Source organism: Candida tropicalis, assembly GCF_000006335.3.
Source record: "Candida tropicalis MYA-3404 genomic scaffold supercont3.2, whole genome shotgun sequence".
In the NCBI taxonomy this organism is placed as follows: domain Eukaryota; kingdom Fungi; phylum Ascomycota; class Pichiomycetes; order Serinales; family Debaryomycetaceae; genus Candida; species Candida tropicalis.
In genome coordinates this window covers 246,331-267,811 of record NW_003020049.1, presented here as the reverse complement: position 1 = coordinate 267,811, position 21,481 = coordinate 246,331, and the positions used below count along the sequence as shown (strand labels likewise).

Here is a 21,481-nt window from a genome sequence, read left to right as displayed (position 1 = left end):
TATTATGATATGTTTTAAACTAGGAAGGAATAACCAAACTACCTACCACCCAATGTGCATAGCATACCAAGAAACTTAACACTTTGAATGAATATTACACTTAATGCCCCTTTATGCTAAACCTTCATTTTTTTTTTTTTTGCAATTTTAAGGAAACTATGGAACATCCCTTAATTCAGTTTCCTTAATACCTTCTGACCCTTTATTTTATAATGAATATTTATATATATATAACCCTGTATTTCCTCTTGCGTTTCTTCATTCTCTTGATTGAATTGTTTTTTTTTTTAATTTCCCATTTCCTTTTTAAATAATCATCATTAGATAATCATAACTTCTTAATACAATGCAAGTTTCAAAAATTCTTTCAGTATTTATCGTTTCAATTGGATTAGTTTCAGCTGTCTCAAATCCAAATAAGAATGATAAATCAGATAAGAGTAGTAATAGAAAGAATAACAACAATAATCAAGCTCATCATAATAATGCAAATGCAAGCAATGCAACAGTTACTACTACAACTACAACTAGAGCTCACAATGGTGGAGGTGTTGAAAATTTGAATACTTTTGGTAGTTTGGTTGCTCTTGCTGCTGGTGTTTTATTGATGTGAATTGAAAAGTGGTTATGGATTAATTTGTTGATTATATATATCTCTATGGGAGAAAGTTCGTTTAATTTTGATTGATTTTCTTATTTTTTGTTTTTTTCTTTTCTCCTATTTTGTTGATTTTATAGTTCTAATATACTGTTTTGTTTTGTTGTTAAAAAATGTTTAAGTGAAGTGGAATCTACAAATATACTATTGTGTTATGGTTATCAAAGAAATTTCCATGGTTATATCTTTTTTTTTTTTTTGCAACTATTTCTTGTTGTTACCAAAAACAATTCTTCCTTTTGCATTTTGATTCAAAATTTTTTTTATACCAATATTTTGCTATTGAAACATCGTCATGCCGATTGAATTAATCCTTTCTCCAATCATGAGACCAGTGGTCCATGCAAAATCCATATTGTTTGCTCCTCATAGAAATGCATCTCATTATGTTCCCACAATCAAAGAATTTCCTACAGATAATTCGAAAATTTCTTCATATGCTGTTATTAAAAGAATAGGAAGTGGAAATAAAATCCTTGATGTATTTGATACCAATAATGGAATAAACCCAATTGGTTCCCCCGATCCAAATTCATCAATTTTTTGGTTTAAAAGATCTCGTGCTGCTAAAGGTGGATATAAAATGTATTCTTCTCAACAACCACCGGATGAACCAATGGCTGCTATTAGAGCTGGTTTAAGAGGAAATGTTTTATTAATTAGAGCTCCAGAAGTACCTGCTGCTGAATTAGGTTGGCATATTATTAATCATAGAGTTGATGCAATTGATAGTTATAGAATGTTTACTTTAGCTAATGGATATACTTATCAATGGACATATCGTGGTAAATGGTTAGAAATAGTTCACAACTTGGGTGAAAAGGAATCAGAAATAAGAGAAAGAATAGGGAAAGTTGAAACCAATGGTGACTTTGGATTTACATTATTTGTTGATGAATCTAAAATTGTTAGAGAATTAGCATTAAGTACCGCCTTATGTTCTTATATTGACCAATGGAATACTAATCTAGAAGTAGGTGGTATATATTATGGTCGTCAACCGGGTCAAGTTCGTTGGAAGAGGGATTAAATAGCTTATTGTCTATAATATATATAAATAAATATATCTATGTTGTGGAGTATACATTGTCGAGTCATGTGTATATTAGCCCTGCCCACACGACTATCGTGCACTTGTGTTCAAAAGATCGCCTTTTCCGCCGCCTACGTAAAGCGAGCTCCGATAACAAAAATTAGGTGACACAAAATCCAACACTGAAAAATGGGTAACCAACTCCTATAAACCCCCAACTATCAATAGCTATATAAACTGGTGGGAAATTCCTTTTGTTGAAAAAAAAAGTCTTCAAACCATTTCTCTTTTCATTATTCCACTCTACCAAACCACACGATGCTTAGAGCTTTTAGATCATCTACTTTGAGACAGGTCTCAAAGAGATTCAATTCTACTTCTGTTGCTGCAACCTATTTCCCACAAGAACCAACTGGTCCAGTTTTCCAAACTGAATCAATCCCTGGTCCAAAATCCCAAGAATTAAATAAAGAATTGGGTGAAGTTTATGACAATCATGCTACTTATTTTGTCGTTGATTATTTCAAATCATTAGGTAATTATATTAGTGATGCTGATGGCAATAAATTATTGGATGTTTATTGTCAAATTTCTTCAATTGCTTTGGGTTATAATAATCCTGAATTGATTAAAGTTGCTAAATCTGAAGAAATGATTAATTCAATTGTTAATCGTCCTGCATTGGCATGTTTCCCTTCTACTAATTATAAAACCATTCTTGAAGATGGTTTATTAGCTGCTGCTCCTCCAGGTATGGATAGAATTTGGACAGCTTTAAGTGGTTCAGATGCCAATGAAACTGCTTATAAAGCCGCTTTCATGTATCAACATGCTAAATTAAGAGGTGATAAACCATTTACTCAAGAAGAATTGACTTCTTCAATGGAAAATAAATTACCTGGTGCTTCGGATATGAGCATTTTATCATTTGATAAAGGATTCCATGGTAGATTATTTGGTTCTTTATCAACTACTAGATCAAAAGCTATTCATAAATTAGATATCCCTGCTTTCCCATGGCCAAAAGCCCCATTCCCAAAATTGAAATATCCATTATCTGAATTTGAAACTGAAAATAGAGAAGAAGAACAAGGTTGTTTATATGAATTAGAATCAATTATTGAAAATTCTCCATCTAAAATTGCTGCCGTTATTGTTGAACCAGTTCAATCTGAAGGTGGTGATAATCATGCTACATCCTTTTTCTTCCAAGGTGTTAGAGATATTACTAAAAAACATGGAATTTTATTTATTGTTGATGAAGTTCAAACTGGTGTTGGTGCATCAGGTAAAATGTGGGCTCATGAACATTGGAATTTATCAACTCCTCCAGATATGGTCACGTTTTCTAAGAAGTTCCAAGCTGCTGGATTTTATTTCAGTAATCCTGATTTACAACCTAAATTACCTTATAGACAATTTAACACTTGGTGTGGTGATCCATCTAAAGCAATTTTGGCCAAGGGTATTTATCAAGAAATTGTTAAACATAACTTGGTTGAAAAAACTGCTAAATTAGGTGATTACTTATACAAGAATTTGAATGATATTTTCTCCAAATTCCCACAAAAAGTTTCCAATTTAAGAGGTGAAAATTTCGGTACTTTTATTGCATGGGATTGTCAAGATGTTGATCTTAGAAATAAAATCTTGTTGGCCTGTAGAGAACGTGGAGTCAATTTGGGTGGTTGTGGTGATTACTCAATTAGATTAAGACCTACTTTGGTATTTGAAAAGAAACATGCCGATATTTTCTTGAATATTTTAGAAGATGTTTTATCAAAAGTTTGAATGTAGTTCCTAGAATATACATAAATTAAAAGTTTGTCTTTTGCATCACGTGTGTTGAAATAGTTATTGTAGTTGGCACGACCAAATTGGCATAACCATATAGATCCTGCCTTGCCATCAGGACCCATTTCATATCGGTTCATAAATTGTTAACAATATTCTTCGGGTTTGTTGAATTTTCCCAAAAAGCACCAGCGGTTATAAACTAAATCCGCTCTGTAGATTACATATCTCGGATATTCCATCAGATCGGAAATACCAATTTATTCATACAAAAAATGGACGAAATACCAGAGTCACAAACACCTTGACCAATGTATCTTAGACAATGGATTCATTGTCCTTGTTATTGGATTATTAATGAATAGAACCGGCATCCCGGTCACTTCATTGATGTTGTTGTGATAACTCCGTGAGGGAATGGTTTTGCAACTTTTTTTTTTTTTTACTATCAGGCACTGAATTCAATTATGGTGGATATTCAAACCATCCGGAAATATCAGTAACCATAGTGATGACTATTAAGTCTAGAATTATCCTTTTCACACAATTAAGTATCATAACCACAAAGATGAATTATAAAAAGGTTATATAAAGAAGACGAAGGTTAGGGTTTTCCATAATTTTTGACAGGTTTAGGTGGTTATTATTATTGTCCTGGATTGCATTGAAGTGACATTATATTTTTGACCAAGAAACCTAGAAAAATGCTGCTGCTGCTGGATGATTATTCTACTGAAACATCTATAGTAGATTATGATACAAATTACTATAGACAACAACTACAACTTGAACAAGTAGAAGGAGAAGAAGAAGAAGGAGAGGAATCAAGAAGATTAAATTTAGTTCGAACCATATCAGCTATTGAGAATCATGAAATTGATAAAAAATTAGATTCAATATCAAGAGAAATATCAAGAGAAATAACCAATAAAGAAGGAAATTTCAAGTTAAAATCAGATGAATTTAATTTAACTAAGATTTTATCAAATTTTGTTTATTTTGCAAGAAAACAAGGTATTGTATTAAGAAAAAGTGGAATTACATTTCAAGATTTATCAGTTTATGGTGTTGATGATTCAGTTGCTATTGTACCAACTGTAATGGATTTAATTAAAGGTCCAATCAATGGAATTATTCAAACTATTAAGGAAAGAAATACTCCAAATAGACAAATCTTAAAAAATTTCAATGGATTTGCTAAACCTGGTGATATGGTTTTGGTGTTGGGTAGACCAGGAGCTGGATGTACTACGTTTTTGAAGTCATTGAGTGGAACTGATTTTGATTTGTACAAAGGTATTGATGGCGATATTAGATATGATGGACTACTCACAAAAGGAAATGATCAAAATGTTTAAAAATGATTTGATCTACAACCCAGAATTAGATACCCATTTCCCACATTTAACAGTTGATGAAACGTTAACATTTGCAATTGGTTGTAAGACTCCAAATATTAGAATTAATGGTATTTCAAGAGATCAGTTTATTAAAGCAAAGAAGGAAATATTAGCTACTGTATTTGGTTTACGTCATACTTATAATACCAAAGTTGGTAATGATTATGTGAGAGGTGTTTCTGGTGGTGAAAGAAAAAGAGTTTCCATCGCTGAGGCTTTAGCATGTCAAGCTTCTATTTATTGTTGGGATAATGCAACCAGAGGTTTAGATGCTTCAACTGCTTTAGAATTTGCTCAAGCTATAAGAACATCAACTAAATTATTAGGTACCACTGCTTTTATTACAATCTACCAAGCAGGTGAGAATATTTATGAAAAGTTTGATAAAGTTACTGTTCTTTATGAAGGTCATCAAATCTATTATGGACCTGCTAATAGAGCTAAAAAATATTTTGAAAATATGGGATGGGAATGTCCACCAAGACAATCTACTGCTGAGTTTTTGACTGCTTTAACTGACCCAATTGGTAGATTTCCAAAGAAAGGCTGGGAATATAAAGTACCAAGAACTGCTGAGGAATTCGAAGACCGTTGGTTGAACTCCAATGAATATAAAGAACTCATACAAGAGATTGATATTTACAATAATCAACTTAATCATGATGAAATTAGAAATCAATATTATGAATCTGTCAAACAAGAGAAAATGAAAGGAGCTAGAAATTCATCACCGTTTACTGTTTCATATTTACAACAATTGAAATTGTGTCTTATTAGAAGTTATCAAAGAATCAAAGGTGATAAAGCATACACTATTACACTTGTTACCGCTGCCATAGCACAAGCATTTGTTGCTGGTTCATTATATTACAACACACCAGAAGACGTATCTGGTGCATTTTCAAGAGGTGGTGTTATTTTCTTTGCTGTATTATACATGTCATTGATGGGGTTGGCTGAAATTTCAGCTTCTTTCAGTAATAGACAAATATTAATGAAACAAAAGAACTATTCTATGTATCATCCCTCAGCAGATGCACTTTCACAATTTATCATGTCAATTCCAATAAGTTTAATTGTTAATGTCTTTTTTGTTATCATTTTATATTTCTTATCGAATTTGGCACGTGATGCTGGCAAATTTTTCATTTGTTATCTATTTGTGGTATTATTACATTTAACAATGGGAAGTATGTTTCAAGCCATTGCTGCAATTCATAAAACTATTGCTGGTGCTAATGCTCTTGGTGGAATTTTTATGTTGGCTTCATTAATGTATTCATCATATATGATTCAACGTCCTTCAATGCATGGATATTCAAGATGGATTTCATATATTAATCCAGTGTTATATGCATTTGAAGCAATTATTGCCAGTGAATTTCATGGCAGGAAAATGGAATGCACTTCACAATATTTAACTCCTTCAGGTCCAGGTTATGAGAATGTTGGCACTGGTGAACAAGTTTGTGCATTTACTGGTTCTATACCTGGTCAAAATTGGGTTTCTGGTGATAAATATTTAACTGTTTCTTATACTTATAGATTCAGTCATGTTTGGAGAAATTTAGGTATATTGATTGGATTTTTGGCATTCTTTTTAACCATTAATGCTTTGGGTACGGAATATATTAAACCTATCACTGGTGGTGGTGATAAATTATTATTCTTGAAAGGTAAAGTTCCAGATCATGTTACATTACCATCAGAGAAGCAAGATGGAGATATCGAGTCATCACCTGGTCAAACAACAAGCAGTTCTCAATTAGAAAAATCACCATCCAAGACAAACAAAAACACAGCATTGGCTACTAATGATATTTATGTTTGGAAAAAAGTTGATTATATTATTCCATATCAAGGTAAACAACGTCAATTGTTGAACGATGTTAGTGGGTTTTGTATCCCTGGTACATTGACTGCTTTAATGGGAGAATCTGGTGCTGGTAAAACTACATTATTGAATGTGTTGGCTCAACGTATTGATTTTGGAACCATCACTGGAGATATGTTAGTTAATGGTAAACCATTAGATTCTTCGTTTAGTCGTCGTACTGGTTATGTTCAACAACAAGATATCCATGCTGAAGAGCTCACTGTTCGTGAATCTTTACAGTTTGCTGCTAGATTAAGAAGATCCAATGATGTTAGTGATGAAGAAAAACTAGACTATGTTGAAAAGATCATTGATGTGTTGGATATGAAAGGTTATGCGGATGCGATTGTTGGTAAATTAGGTAATGGATTGAATGTTGAACAACGTAAGAAGTTGTCAATTGGTGTTGAACTAGTTGCCAAACCTTCCTTGTTGTTATTTTTGGATGAACCTACATCTGGGTTAGATTCACAAAGTGCATGGTCTATCATAAAGATATTACGTTCATTAGCCAATTCTGGTCAAGCTATTTTATGTACCATTCATCAACCGTCAGCAACATTATTTGAAGAATTTGATAGATTGTTGTTATTAAGAAAAGGTGGTATTGTTACATATTTTGGTGATATTGGACCAAGATCAAGTGTTATTTTAGATTATTTTGAAAGAAATGGTGCACGTCATTGTGAAGACAATGAAAATCCAGCGGAATATATTCTTGAAGCTATTGGAGCTGGTGCAACAGCATCAAGTACTTTTGACTGGGGAGATATTTGGGCTAATTCACCGGAGAAAATTCAATCTGACAATAAAAGAGATGAACTTATTCAAGAATCAAGTAAGAAGAGCAATTCTGGATCAACTGAAGATAAGAAATTACAACAGAAATATGCCACTCCTTATTTATATCAATTTAGATATACACTTCAAAGAAGTACCACCACACTTTGGAGACTTCCTGAATATGCCATGTCTAAAATTGGGATGATGACTAGTGGTGGGTTATTCATTGGTTTGGTTACTTTTTATAATCTTAAAGAAACTTACACGGGAAGTCAAAATGGATTGTTTTGTGGATTTCTTACTGTTGTTGTTGCTGCACCAATTGCAAATATGTTAATGGAAAGATTCAGTTATCTGAGAGCTACATTTGAAGCAGGGAACTGCTGTCTATACTTATCATTGGTCTTTACTTATATATGTGACATCTACAGAAAATACTTATCTATTTTATCGGTGGAGTATTCTATTTGTATGTGTCTATTTCCCGGCTACTCGAGAAGCAGGTTCACAAGCTGGTATGTTTTATTTTACCCAAGGAATATTCTTGCAATTATTCACTGTTTCATTTAGTGCTATGATATTGTATATTGCCCCTGATTTAGAAAGTGCTGCTGTTATATTTTCCTTTTTGTATACATTTGTTGTTGCCTTTTCAGGAGTTGTTCAACCAGTTAATCTCATGCCAGGATTTTGGACATTTATGAATAAATTATCTCCATATACATACTTCATTCAAAATTTAGTATCATCATTTTTACACGGGAGAATAATTAAATGCAGTGAATCGGAATTATCACATTTTAATCCACCATTGGGACAAACATGTCAAGAATATTCCAAAGAATTCTTATCTAGAACAACAGGATATTTAGTTAATGGTAATGATACTTCTAATTGTGCATATTGTCCATATAGTAATGGAGATGAATTTCTATGGAGTGTTTTTGTTAAATATTCGTATCGTTGGAGAAACATTGGATTTTTCGTTGCTTATTTTATATTTAATGTTGGATTTTGTTTGTTCCTTTATTATATCATTAGATATAAGAAATATCTAAAAGGGATGTTTGATTTATCACAGAAATTAAAACCATCAAAAAAGTAACAATAGTTTATAGATTGATAAAATACATCATGTGATAGAAATCACGTGCTCCCATTATTAATATTTTTTTTTATTTTTTATTTTTTGCGCCCAAAGTGTACAGCCACCAAGAAAAAAAAAGAGTATAAGCTGAAGTGCGCCGGCCCGTATCCGCTCACCATTCGGGCGATCGGTTGTTGTTGATAAGATCATTGGTTGGTGAAGTTTATCAGAAAACTAAAAATTGACCAATTGGAGTAGTCGAGAATGAAGATGAGTGTTAATTACTTGCATGGGGTAATAAATAATAAAACGTAGGGCGAAAAAAAAGCGGCAATTTATGAAACAATTCAGGATATATGAGGCAAGTTGTTACATACATTGTACTAGAACAAGAAGAAGAAGTGGGACTGGCGGTGGTTAGGGGAATGTTAGTATTGCTTTGAAATATTAGTCTTACCCGCTTTGTTGTTGAATCTAGAAAGTTATCACGACTATGATTAGCCATGTTCGTTTTGTAGTAGTCCCTCGGAGCATCTTCGGTGTTTGTTTCTCTTTACACCAACAGTTGGTTATGTAATACAATTCAAGGCGTTTCTTGTTGTTTATACAGTATCGGGTTTTTTTACCCGATTGGGAACGCAGGCAAATGTGTCTGTGCATATGGGAGGGAGAGATGACAGCGTCGCATCTTATGTAACTGGCACCAACAAGTCGTGCATTGGGATAAACTCCATACTCCGGGAGCTGAACTACGCTTTTTAGTCGATGGGAGTAATTCGATAAAGCAGTAGTCGTAGTGGTATTATTAGTGACGAGTAGTAACAGCAGCAGTAATTATTATAGTTTGTTTTAGTAAGAAATTGATAATTTGTGTTAACCAATCGGAGTATATTAACCTTTATGTTACATAACTTTAGATTATTATAAACTTTTTGATATCACTGGCGTCTTTCTTTTATTTATTTTGCTTATCAAATATAATTTCCCCCATTCTTGTCTTACTCTAATTCATTCATTCATTCAATCAACCATCATCGTTCACTTACCGCCTTTGTTGATACTGCTTTATCGTATATTTGCTAGTACATAATAAATAATTATAATTCAAGCACATCTCAAAATCCACAAACATCAAACAACAATTCCAAAAAAAAAAAAAAATCCCTCAAGTTAGCAACTTCATCATCTTTTTTTATCAACAATAACAACAACAACATCATCAGTATTGCCAACTGATTCTTCTTTAATTAATACTATTTCTCGTGTATCCATTACTTGTCGACTCCGGAAGTAAAATGTGTCACTAAACGTAGACACATCAAACAAGAGAGACAGAGAGAGACAGCGACAGGTGATTGTTAGTTAAAAAGAAGACAGAGATATATCAAAATTCATTAACCCACAACAAACGACGGCGAGGACGACGAAATAGACAACAGCAAACTAGACAAACAACTACTCACGGAAGACATTGTGCATTCTTGAAAGAGAAGAAATGTTAGGAAGATTATTTAAACAAAGTACCCCAACTTCTCAACCACCATCAAATTCACTTCAGCATCATAACCAACACCAACTGCAAAACCAACAATTTCAATATAATCATCCCCAACAACTACAATCACCAAATAAACCAACATCACCTCAAGGATTAGCAAATTCTTATGAAGATGCATATACTAGAGAAATCCTTTATGGAACTCATAATGCAAATCAATTAAAACCCTTTCAATTCAACAGCAAATTATTTAGAATTATAATATCTCAAGATGGTGGTAACTTACGTTCAAAACAGGTTTTGTTCGATAGTGCCAGTGAATTAACATCTTCAGATTTTAAATCAAGCAATAATCAATCACCTTCACAGCAACAGCAACCAGTTCAGGATTCATCAAATTTTAAGAAATCTTCTAAAACAATGATGACATCAAAGATTTATCATAACGCATCACAGTTAAATGACTTTATGTTTGGATGTGGATTACCATCAAATGAAAATCAATCAACTACAAAAATACATACTTTACCTCCATTATCAAATTCAATTTATGGTCCTTATTCTGCTGTACTAATAACGAGATTGTTTTCTATTAGTGATGGGGAATTTACAGAATTACCGTCATTACCGAATCAGAATCCTAATGAATGGCAACCACACCCTGCTTTAAGAGTGAAAGAATCAAGCATACGAAAAGTGTCTATTAAAGACGATGATACCACGAAGAATAATCATGTTAATAGTCGATTTGCCATTGGTGTGGTTATTCCGTTGGAATCTTTATCCTCAATGCATGATGTAATTTTCAATAACTGGCATGAAATAACTCATTTTATGATTTTACTACAGAAACTCATATACAAGAAACTACTAATGCATTTAAATTCTGGACTTAATTATGATACAAATAATAATTTCACTGGATGCCAGTATTTGATTAAAAGAAGAATACAGTTTCCAAATTTCATTCTACAAGGAGATTTTGAAATCAATCCACAAGTTATGAAATTGATTAAAACAGTTCATTATAATCATAATATTCCAAAACTAATAAATTCCAATACGTTGATGAAATCATCGGCAGAAAATGAAACATTTCAATATAATCCAATGTTGATTAATTGGGTATTAGAATTATTAAATTGGTTAGAATTTAAGGATGGGAAATATTCTGATTATTCAACTTCATTTTTAGCTAGTTTATTTGCCATATTGATAAAGTTTCGTAAGCTGTTGAGTAACAAACCATTTTCCAATGCTTGTCAGAAATCAAAGGAAGTTACTAGAGTTGTAGTCATGACAGGGAATCCAATAGTTGCAAAAAAATTGATTTTCATTCTTAATGGATTAATTCCGAATCTGAGATATGTTAAAATATCGGAAGCTGAAAGTTTTGGTCACCCTGATTCTAAAGACAATAACAATAATGAGGATGGTGAAACTGGAAAACCTACTGAGAATAATAACAATAATACATGCAACACACAGCCAATACCTATACAGCATAATCATGGTCAGTCACGTTCTGGGGAATCTTCATCAGATAATTCATTAGCTAAATCTGTTACTTCGATGAAAGGATGGGAAATACCTACTAAATGCTCAACTTCAATTACTGTGAACCTTACAATGTTGCAACCACACATGCAATGAGCATTCCAATTAAGAATGGGAATGACATTAATGGTACACATGGATCAACTCCTGGATCATTATCCATGGCGTATTTGTCGTCTTCCTTGAACTCATCATATTCATCTTCAAATTATTCCTTAACCAAATTTGGAGGTTCATTTATTGAAAAATGGAAAAATTCATTTGGAAGTGGAACGATTCCAAGTACAAGTTTAGGTCATAGTGGTGGAAGTAGTGGAAATATGACAGGATATTTCGATGATGTTGTAACCATGAATAAGAGACCATCAGTTGTTTCATTAAGATCACCTTCTCCAGCTGTTGAATTTGAAGACTATTCTACTAATGGGTTTCAACAAATTACCAAACCAATCAACATTGTAAATAATCATAACCATAATAACCATAATAACAATAATAACAGTAATAATAGTAGTTTGAGTAGTACCCCACTTCAACAACCATTACATCAACTGCTTTCAATGACACCAAATAGATTATCCAGAACCCAATCGATGTATGATTTATACAAACAAGGAGGAGGAGGAGGAATAGGAGGAATAACAACGACCACAGCTACAGTCACAGGTATAACTGGAGGCGGATCTTTGATTATGATGTCTAATATTATGGATGAGGAAGATGATTTAATTGAACGGAATAACAATCAATCAAGTCAAGCTATTCCTACATTAGAGATCAAACGAACCAAGACTAGTGTTTTCACTCCATTGATTCAAGATAACATGGTTAAAAACATTGGAGAACACGACCGAAGTTTAATTAAACAGAAATGTAAATTAATCATGGATAATAAACCTAAATATGTCAATGAAAACAATGAGGAAAATCACGTGTTGGAAGTTGAGAGTAATGATATGATTGATGAAGGAAATAAAGAAACAAGTACAATTTTTAAGCATAAGGGATTATTACCAATAGTTGCATTTAGTGATGAATTTAGACCAGAATTTTCCGTTCAATCGTGTCCATTGAATCCGAAATTGGAACAACAAGTCATGAATAATATGAAGAATGATTTACTATTTTATCAGAATAATAATTCATATGAAGAAATTACATCGAGGACGATATTTATCAGTTTAAGAGCTAGAGAAATAAAATTAATTGAAATGAATATTAAAAATGATAATATTAACCAAGGAGGAATAAATAATACTTATAAGACCAAAATCAAGAAATTGTTTACTCCATTGAAAAATTCTGGTAATAAAGATATGATGAATAAAATTGGTGGGTTATTTTATGATATTAATCAATTGTTTAATTTACAACAACGAAGTAATGAAATTTCAAAGAAGGAATTTCATGATAAATTGTGTAATTTAGTGCTACAATTAATTGAATCATGATATTTTTGTAATGTGTATAATGTGTATAATGTATTGATAACAATAATTTAATGAGTTTACTATAAATGTAAAGTACGAGATGAGAGATGAGATAGTATATGCGTTCATCTGGATTGAAACATATTTCCATTGTAACGGATATATCCACCACCACCTGATCTAAATTATCCACAGGCATGATCAGATGAAATTAAACTTCTCCATCTCCCACAAGTAGAATATGGAATGTTTAGTCGAAATCTAGTTATTTCCAGGTATAGAATAACCGATAAAGCAAAAACTGAAAAACAAAAACCATTGCATATGGATTTTTTAATCTGTAACATTTTAAACTGGAAGTTTCATAATCTAAAACTAAAACTTCAAGAATAAGAAAGAAAACGATTCATTACATAAACATATTCACGGTTGATGAAGATATCACATGTAAAAGTTTCCAAATTAAACAATAAAAGAATCAACGCAAACTAGCACTGCCACAATTATTTTCAAAATCGTTATGAATTAGCTAATTGGAAATACATAAAGTGCTTTGAATAATAATCTTTTACGAATTCATACATGAATCGATATTTACATCTTTATAATATAATAATAATCAAATTTAAATGTGGGTTGGTACATATTTCCATTATGATAAAAAATAATAAGAAAATAATTATTCTTAGGTTGAAATTTCCAAATTTCATTCAAAGAGGGAAAGTTATCGAGAGATTATTTAAGGAGGATAAAGATCGATATTAAGATTAAGATCAACGGATAAACCCGATGGAAATAGCATCAATATACGCCTACACCCCCCATGAATTCAAGTATGCTTAACTGTTTCCCCCATTACAGATGGTTCTAAAACATTGATTGAGTTTGTCATCGTGACATCATATGTATAATTTGTTTTCATGATTTGCTTGCTATGTGATACTGCTCAAGAAGGAGGAAGAGGAGGAGGAGAAGGAAGAAGAAGAAGAAAAGGCTGCTCATAAATGATATAAACGTGCATAACACCTTGGAATATAGAAATAGGAACGCATTTCATTTCAGAACAATATAAATTGATAAGTTAACAATAACAAGGATATTATTCATTTATAATTACCCCCTTAATTGCATTGTAAAGAAACGTTTATCCTTTTTCGTTTTAGAATATATATGATGATATTCCTTATTTACGTAATAGATCGAGGGAAGAAGTAGGCGTAAGAGAAGGAAAAGGAGGGGACAATAAGCTATTATTATTATTATTGTTTACTTTTTATATTTTTTATATCCCTGGTATTCCGAATTCCATTCAACAACAACAACAATAATAATAATAATAATTATAATAATAATATTCAAATTAGCCACCCGATCATAATCATTTGAACTATAGAACAAGAGAGAAAAAGGGCTTAAAAATAATATTATTAATCATAGCAAGGAGTTCCGTTGCTTTCACTTTTGCTAGGCTCTAGAAACAAACAATAGATTTAAACTCATAGGATCGACAAAAGTCATGTAAGATAAGTTAAATTAATTTAATCTCATGTTTTGGTTGGTAATGATTTACCCTGTATAAACAATCACTTATCCCGCCTTGTGCAATATATCATATAGGTTATTTTGTTTCTTATATGCAATTCAACTTGTTTCTCTTTTTCTTTTATTTCTTGGTGGTGATTTGTCCTGGGGTTCAATCTAATTTTATTGGAAGAGGAGAACAAAGTAGAAGGTATTAATAATGATTCGAGTGATTCGCCCGAGATAACATGTGTGTGTGTGGATGTAAAGGGGGAGGTGATAGTGGAAAGGATGAGGCTGACAAAATTGGTGATAGTGATTCTTGGTAATTGCAAATTGCAAAAAAGAAAAACAATTATTATAACTGCACAATAATAAACGTCATTTATATTATAACAAAATAATAATTATTTCATCATCAAAGGGGGTAACAAGAAGAGAAGAGAAGGCAAATCAACTAATCGGATAAAGGGATAACCGTATATATTTTGAATTTCAATAAAAATATGATTAACCAATTATGGCAGTTAAATTCTCCTCTTTTTGTTCCAAAAATCAATTCTCCCTTTCTCTTTCTCTTTCTCTTCTGTTCGATAACTCCATGATTCGTCGTTATATTTGATTTGGTAAATGGGTGATTATGTAACCCCAATTTATCCTGCTTCACTTTATATATTGTGGTTTGCTTGTTTGTTTCATATGTTAAATTTTATGGGCCACATCTTACTATTAAGTGGTCGTGCATATTTCATCAAATGCAAAAAAAAATGTCGTACGGAAGTAAAATCTTTTACTTTCTTTTATGTTTGAGTAACCAATGTACAATAACTTATGTTTTATACAATCGAAGGGTTATGAACTTGTTGCTATTGTTATTTTTGTTGGTATGTGAATGTGTGTGTGTGTGTATTACTTGGAAAATCACACAAATTGGGCTCACTAGCACCCCCTATTGTATTTATTCCTTGATAGAATATTCAAGAACATTGATGTCACTTCCAATGCCATAACCACGACTCCCTCTTTATCTTCTCGTCAACTTCATTGTCATTCATTCTTTATAGATGAACCAACATGAGTTAGGGATTGTTTGCTATCTACTACAGAATCAATTGAGCTGAATTAAATTGACTTTCATTCTTAATTTTGTGAATTGCGTTTGTTTTAAAATTAACCTTGAATTTTCACGTGAAAATTGTGCTTCAGTTGAAACTATAATTGAAGAATTACAAAATGATTCTATTTTCTTATTCTTCAAACAAGATATACAGTTTTGTATTAGCATGTATTAATTCTCTCCAACGTTATTGTGGTTCTATAATAATAAATGAGTTTTGAAAGACAAGACAAAAAAACAGAAAGCCCCCCTAAAAAAAAACAAGAATTCCGAAACTAAATCCGACACTACTAAAAAAAGTATGCAATATTAGATAATCGCAGAAAACTCAACTATAGTACATAGTATACATATATGTTGTTGATATACATCATGGAATGGGCTTGAAAAGATTTGAAATGATCTGTCTATTTTGTCTTAACGATAATCAACATCTCCTCATTTCTGGAACGAGACGATTACATCATTCAATTAAGCCAAACAAAAAAGGAAAAGTCCCACAATGGCTTGTTGTGTATGTCTTATATGTTTATTAGAAGCATCACTCACCTTACATTTGTTTCTGTAGTTCTTAGTCTTTGCATATATATATATATATATATAAATTATTCAATGTTTAATAATGGCGTACTTTATGAACAATAAACAGCATCATCATTTTTCATTCTATACTTGGCTTGATTAATTTCTTTGTTGTTGATGAAGACTAAAATTATTTAGACTATTACTATTATGGAAAGTATCAACGATGAGTCTTCAATGAGTCAAGTAGCCATCTTGTAGATAACACACGACTTTGTTAAGAAGTATCAGAATAGTTACTACAATGGTGTTTTCATTTTATTATATTCAACAATTTGCCATATGAAATGAATACAGTAATTCTGCAACTTTGATTATTCAACATTGATCAGGTGATATATATGTATAGTGTAAACAATTATCTTGTTCATTAGGATGAATAATAACAGAATAGCTTAACGGAATTCGGATTTCATATTCTTACCATTTTACTTCTCTATCATTTCATAATCACCCCTATTCTCGATACTCGTAGTATTATTAGATATACAAGAAAAAGAAAAGAACTAGATCCGTAATAATTATCATAAACGTTGAATGTACTATAAGTTGAACAACACGAAATAACAAGAGATCTTGCTATGATCATGTATAGTTCTTTAAAAACAAAAAGTGGTTGTTGTTGATGTTGATGTTGATGTTGCTCAAGATGTTGATGGTTAATTATTATTATTATTTATAAATTTTGGTTTCAGTTTTGTGCATATCATACTTCCATGCACGGAATTATGTCCCATTGGACAGATTTCAAAAATATAAAACTGTATTTAATTATCAAGAGAATTAAACATTTAGTCCAATATTGGGGTGATAGAGTTGAACGGAAGTATGTTTAATTGAATAAAATAAATCAACGATGAGATCTGATCGAATTATACATATAAGAGTATAATTCAATTGATGGGTTTGATTGATTGTTTGTTCAAAAGCAGTTGTGGTCTAATGTTGATTTTTTTTTATGTTAAATATAATCAAGATATGAAATCATGAAAAGGAATTGCATTTATGTAATAAGTTATACACTATCAATTTAAAATGCCAACTCCAAGAAACAATAGTATTACACGTTCTCCTCTTCATATAGTATCATAATGATATCACTTATTTCTATTCGGTAATTCTTTCCAATGTAAATTGTAGATAATTATTATTAAAAGACCAAAGACCAAATTAAACTCATTTTTTTTATTCATCTGTTACTTTGAAATTTATCATTTCTAGAGGGGGAATTCAACTTCGGTATATTTTTTTTAAGTTTTGGAAAATATAAAACTAATTCAAGGGATGATATCTACATCTCCACAATTACACTTACCCTCGTTTTTTAGAAACGAATTCTCAAGGGTTAAATGATTATTATATTCAGATCAGCCTACATCCTAATTGCAAACTACAGGTTATTGTTCCAAGTATGTTTATGTTTTGATTTCGGAATCTTGCTCTCTCTTGTCTTGTTTTTTTGCATCCGTGAAAATGTAAACATTGACGTATATGTGCTTAAATGACATCATGATCAGCCAAATGCAAAATAATAATAGAATGAAATATTGACAGGAATTGGGAGCAGGATGATTTAGAGTGAATTTGTCAAAGAAGGGGGCGGGAGCAATAAGGGGAGAGGAGAGAGAGGGTAAATGATGAAACAGGCATTCTATCTCTTACGATTTTTTAACCGTAACAATCGTAATTCCGCCCGTTCTCTTTTAGTACATCGTTTCCGTTCAATTGAAACTTGCTTGCCTTACCTTGCCTTACCTGCCTGCTTGCTTGGTTTAAAAATTGCCGCTACTCTAACCATATGTCCCCATAAATACATGAACTTATTTCTACGCCTTGTGTAACAATTTTTAAAGTAGTATGATTCTTATTATTCTTGTGTAATCATGTTTGTTCTGTGCAAAGGGTTCTTTTCATTTATTTAAACTAATTCGTTTTTTTTTTGGAGAATGAGCTTATATTTCAAATTAATTCTAGATTATACTGGAAACATTTTTGGAGATTACCAAATAAAGCAATTAAGGAAGGTGGAGGAAATTAACAAGAAATGGGGGGTTTTTCTTTTTCTTTGTCTAAAGAGAAATTATTGATTCACAAGGGGGTGTTTGATGATTTGCCATGTTTTGTTTCAAAAAAATTTTATTATTTGTTACTGTAATAAAAAAAGGTTTAAGATGATTAAAAAAAAAGGAACAATAAAACTGTATAATATAACAATTATTTAAGAATACAATAATAATAATAATAAACTAACTTATAAAAGATACCTATATATACAAATATTAGAGCTAATCAAATATAATAATAATAATAAACTGTTCCTAAAATCCATAAAAAAAAAAAAATTCATATCATAATGTTTGTTTGTGTTTGTCTCTATAATCTATAATCCAATAGTTGTCATTAAATTGTAATTGTACTTATTTTCATCATTTGTAGTGGCAGTAGTAGCATTATTACTATTATTACCAACTTGAAATAAAGTATCATTATTAAATAAATTTTCATCAAATGTAGTTAAAGAATATAAATCATCAAATGAATGATGATTCTGTTGTTGTTGTTGTTGTTGTGGTTGTTGTTGATGATGATAATCATTCATATGACTATATTCATCATATGTATTAACATATGAATCATTTGTTGTCGTTGTAGGATCATAGGATTGATTCAGTGGTTGAAATTGGGTATATTGTAACAAATTATTAGTATTGTTGAATAATGAACCAGTTGACGAATTAGTTATAGAATCTTGTTTACCACCACGTAAACTCGACATATCTTGATATGAAAAAGCTCTTGTAGAAGAATCATCACCATTAATGAGTCCTGTAGAAAAATTCAAAAATGAATCAACATTTGCAATATTAGTTGTTGGGAAGCCAAATTCTGGAAATTCAGAAATTGCAGAATCAATATTTGAAATAGTACCAGTACCACCAATATTAGTTGTTTGAGAAGTAGGAGTTATTGGATATAAAGCAATAGTAGTACCATCAACATCTTGTGGAGAAGAAGTACAAGTATTACTCATAATACCTGAAGTGGATTTATTTAGTGGACTATTAGGATTTGAAATATGGGTATTTTTATGAATGCTGGTGGTATTAGAATTATCATCATCACTGAGATTTGTTGTACCAACTGGGGAATTCATAGAATATTCTTCAAAACTGGTATATTCACCTGATTCTTTAACTTTCTTGACAAATTCCCAACATTTATCACCATAAGTTTTTGGAGTTAAGCCAGTAACTGATTTGAAAACTCTATGAAAATGCCAAGCACTCAATTTTGATTTAGCGGCCAATTCCTTGAAACCAAGTACACCACCTCTTCTTCTTCTTCTTCTCTTACCAGAACCATTACTTGTTGGAGAATTTGGTTGATCTTGAGAAGATGATTCATCATTAGTTATTATTGGTTTTGGTTGGAATACATTGATAGCAGCAGCCAAAGCCAAATGACGACATGCCAAATCAACTAATCTATAATGGTCAGAATCATTTTTGGATAATGATAAATCTTTTGGAGCTTTATTATCATAAGATGAAATTAAATTAGGAACAGAATTTCTATGACCGTGAATATTTGTAGTAGAGGATGATTCAAATTTATTTAACAATTCTTGTTGATTTAATTTCTTAGATTCCAATATATTCTCTTTAATTTTCAAAGAATTTGATTCTTCATCATCATCTAATAAAGGAGGAATAAAACCAATTCTAGTATTAACATTAGAAACACATTTAATTAACAAGTTAACATCAATAGCCATGCTTGTATTTATAGGATCACAATGTTCACAAGGTTTGTAACCTAATTGTAATGCTTGTTTTGAATTTGAAACGAATTTAATCTCCAGTTTTAAATTTGTAATTGGTCGAACATCACAATCAGGACGACAGAATATTTGATTGATTTTATTACAAACAAAAAAGGATCCAGCAGCAAATGGATCATTGAATTGATAAGCTTTCCATTTGGAAGTTTCACTTGAATAGACCATTCTTTGATATTAATGAATTGTTGATAGTAAAAACAAAAATAAATAAAAGGGATAATTCCCGGGGGGAATGTTATATATAAAAAAAAAATTAAGGGGGAAGCACAGAAAAATAAGGGGGTTGGGTGCAGGAAATGAACAAAAGTTATCACACTTTACGTTACAGAAACTTCGAAACAATAAAATAGGGTTGTTCGGAAGTTGTTGAAAAGCAGATGATGGTAATTATAATCACTGATATTTATATACTAACAAGTTGTTGTTTGTAGTATATCTATGTTGAACACCAGCAAGTAGTAGTAATACTAAAATCTAAATGGGGGAAAATATTATTGGGAGTTATATGTATATAAATCTCTCTCGTTATCTAATAGGAATATTAAAATACCAACAATGCAAATTATTAACTTTATCAAGGGGAAGTATGTGTTTGTTTGTTCAATAACTTTTTAAACTCTTGATAGTTTATTTGTGTTGATTGACAGTTTGAAATATTTTTTGAAAAATAAGAATAAAGTTGAAAGAAATTTCGATGTTTATTTATAATCATTTTCATTTCTCTACTTGTTACTCTTCTATAAAATGAAATCGATTAAAATAGAATAATAAGAACTAAGAATAAGAAGGCAAAATACCTGCATGAATTTCTTTTGTGATTTTCATGACTGACCCCCCAAAAATGGAAGAATCAGATTAAGAGTTGGAACATATGTGAATTTTACACCTCCTCTTTATTTAATCCTGCCCCCCTCTTTCTCTCTCTCCTTCTTTCATGGATTACACAACATGAAATATGCATGAACATCTTCGTCATAATTTATTTAGTTTGTGGTACTGCACATAATTTAGCCGCTGGTGTGTACTTTTGTGATAATTTGTTCGGTTTTGCACGCCATGCTGCACCAACCACAAAAAAAGAAACTAAAACAAAAATCAAATGTCGTCGTCTTTGTTTTTGTTTACGCGACATTTCGGAATTCACCTTATCTTCCGTTGTTTATGTACACACACAAATTATGACTTTTCTATTTTCTAGACCATTCTATCTTCAACAACAATAGAAACAAAAGATGAACTAGAAGCGAGGAGGGGGTGTGAGCAAGTGAATAATATTATTGCTGTTTTTCACGCACGAGGAACAC

At 31.4% G+C, this 21,481-nt stretch overlaps 6 protein-coding genes across 6 annotated transcripts; 5 read left to right on the top strand and 1 right to left on the bottom strand. All coding sequences in view use genetic code 12, as the record gives it.

The window, feature by feature from the left end:
• Positions 1 to 953: 953 nt before the first annotated feature.
• Positions 954 to 1,688, top strand: CTRG_01207 (uncharacterized protein; the record flags this gene model as incomplete). The annotated part of the gene is made up of 1 exon (XM_002546856.1): positions 954 to 1,688. The coding sequence occupies one exon, from the start codon at positions 954 to 956 to the stop codon at positions 1,686 to 1,688; it is 735 nt and encodes a 244-aa protein (XP_002546902.1).
• Positions 1,689 to 2,009: 321 nt separating this feature from the next.
• Positions 2,010 to 3,482, top strand: UGA11 (Uga11p; the record flags this gene model as incomplete). The annotated part of the gene is made up of 1 exon (XM_002546855.1): positions 2,010 to 3,482. The coding sequence occupies one exon, from the start codon at positions 2,010 to 2,012 to the stop codon at positions 3,480 to 3,482; it is 1,473 nt and encodes a 490-aa protein (XP_002546901.1).
• Positions 3,483 to 4,787: 1,305 nt separating this feature from the next.
• Positions 4,788 to 8,114, top strand: CTRG_01205 (protein SNQ2; the record flags this gene model as incomplete). The annotated part of the gene is made up of 1 exon (XM_002546854.1): positions 4,788 to 8,114. The coding sequence occupies one exon, from the start codon at positions 4,788 to 4,790 to the stop codon at positions 8,112 to 8,114; it is 3,327 nt and encodes a 1,108-aa protein (XP_002546900.1).
• A 2,012-nt stretch (positions 8,115 to 10,126) lies between these two features.
• Positions 10,127 to 11,782, top strand: CTRG_01204 (uncharacterized protein; the record flags this gene model as incomplete). The annotated part of the gene is made up of 1 exon (XM_002546853.1): positions 10,127 to 11,782. The coding sequence occupies one exon, from the start codon at positions 10,127 to 10,129 to the stop codon at positions 11,780 to 11,782; it is 1,656 nt and encodes a 551-aa protein (XP_002546899.1).
• CTRG_01203 (uncharacterized protein) lies at positions 11,728 to 13,137 on the top strand (the record flags this gene model as incomplete). The annotated part of the gene is made up of 1 exon (XM_002546852.1): positions 11,728 to 13,137. One exon carries the CDS (start codon positions 11,728 to 11,730, stop codon positions 13,135 to 13,137), a length of 1,410 nt encoding a protein of 469 aa, XP_002546898.1.
• A 5,579-nt stretch (positions 13,138 to 18,716) lies between these two features.
• Positions 18,717 to 20,342, bottom strand: ADAEC (Adaecp; the record flags this gene model as incomplete). The annotated part of the gene is made up of 1 exon (XM_002546851.1): positions 18,717 to 20,342. One exon carries the CDS (start codon positions 20,340 to 20,342, stop codon positions 18,717 to 18,719), a length of 1,626 nt encoding a protein of 541 aa, XP_002546897.1.
• Positions 20,343 to 21,481: the final 1,139 nt, after the last annotated feature.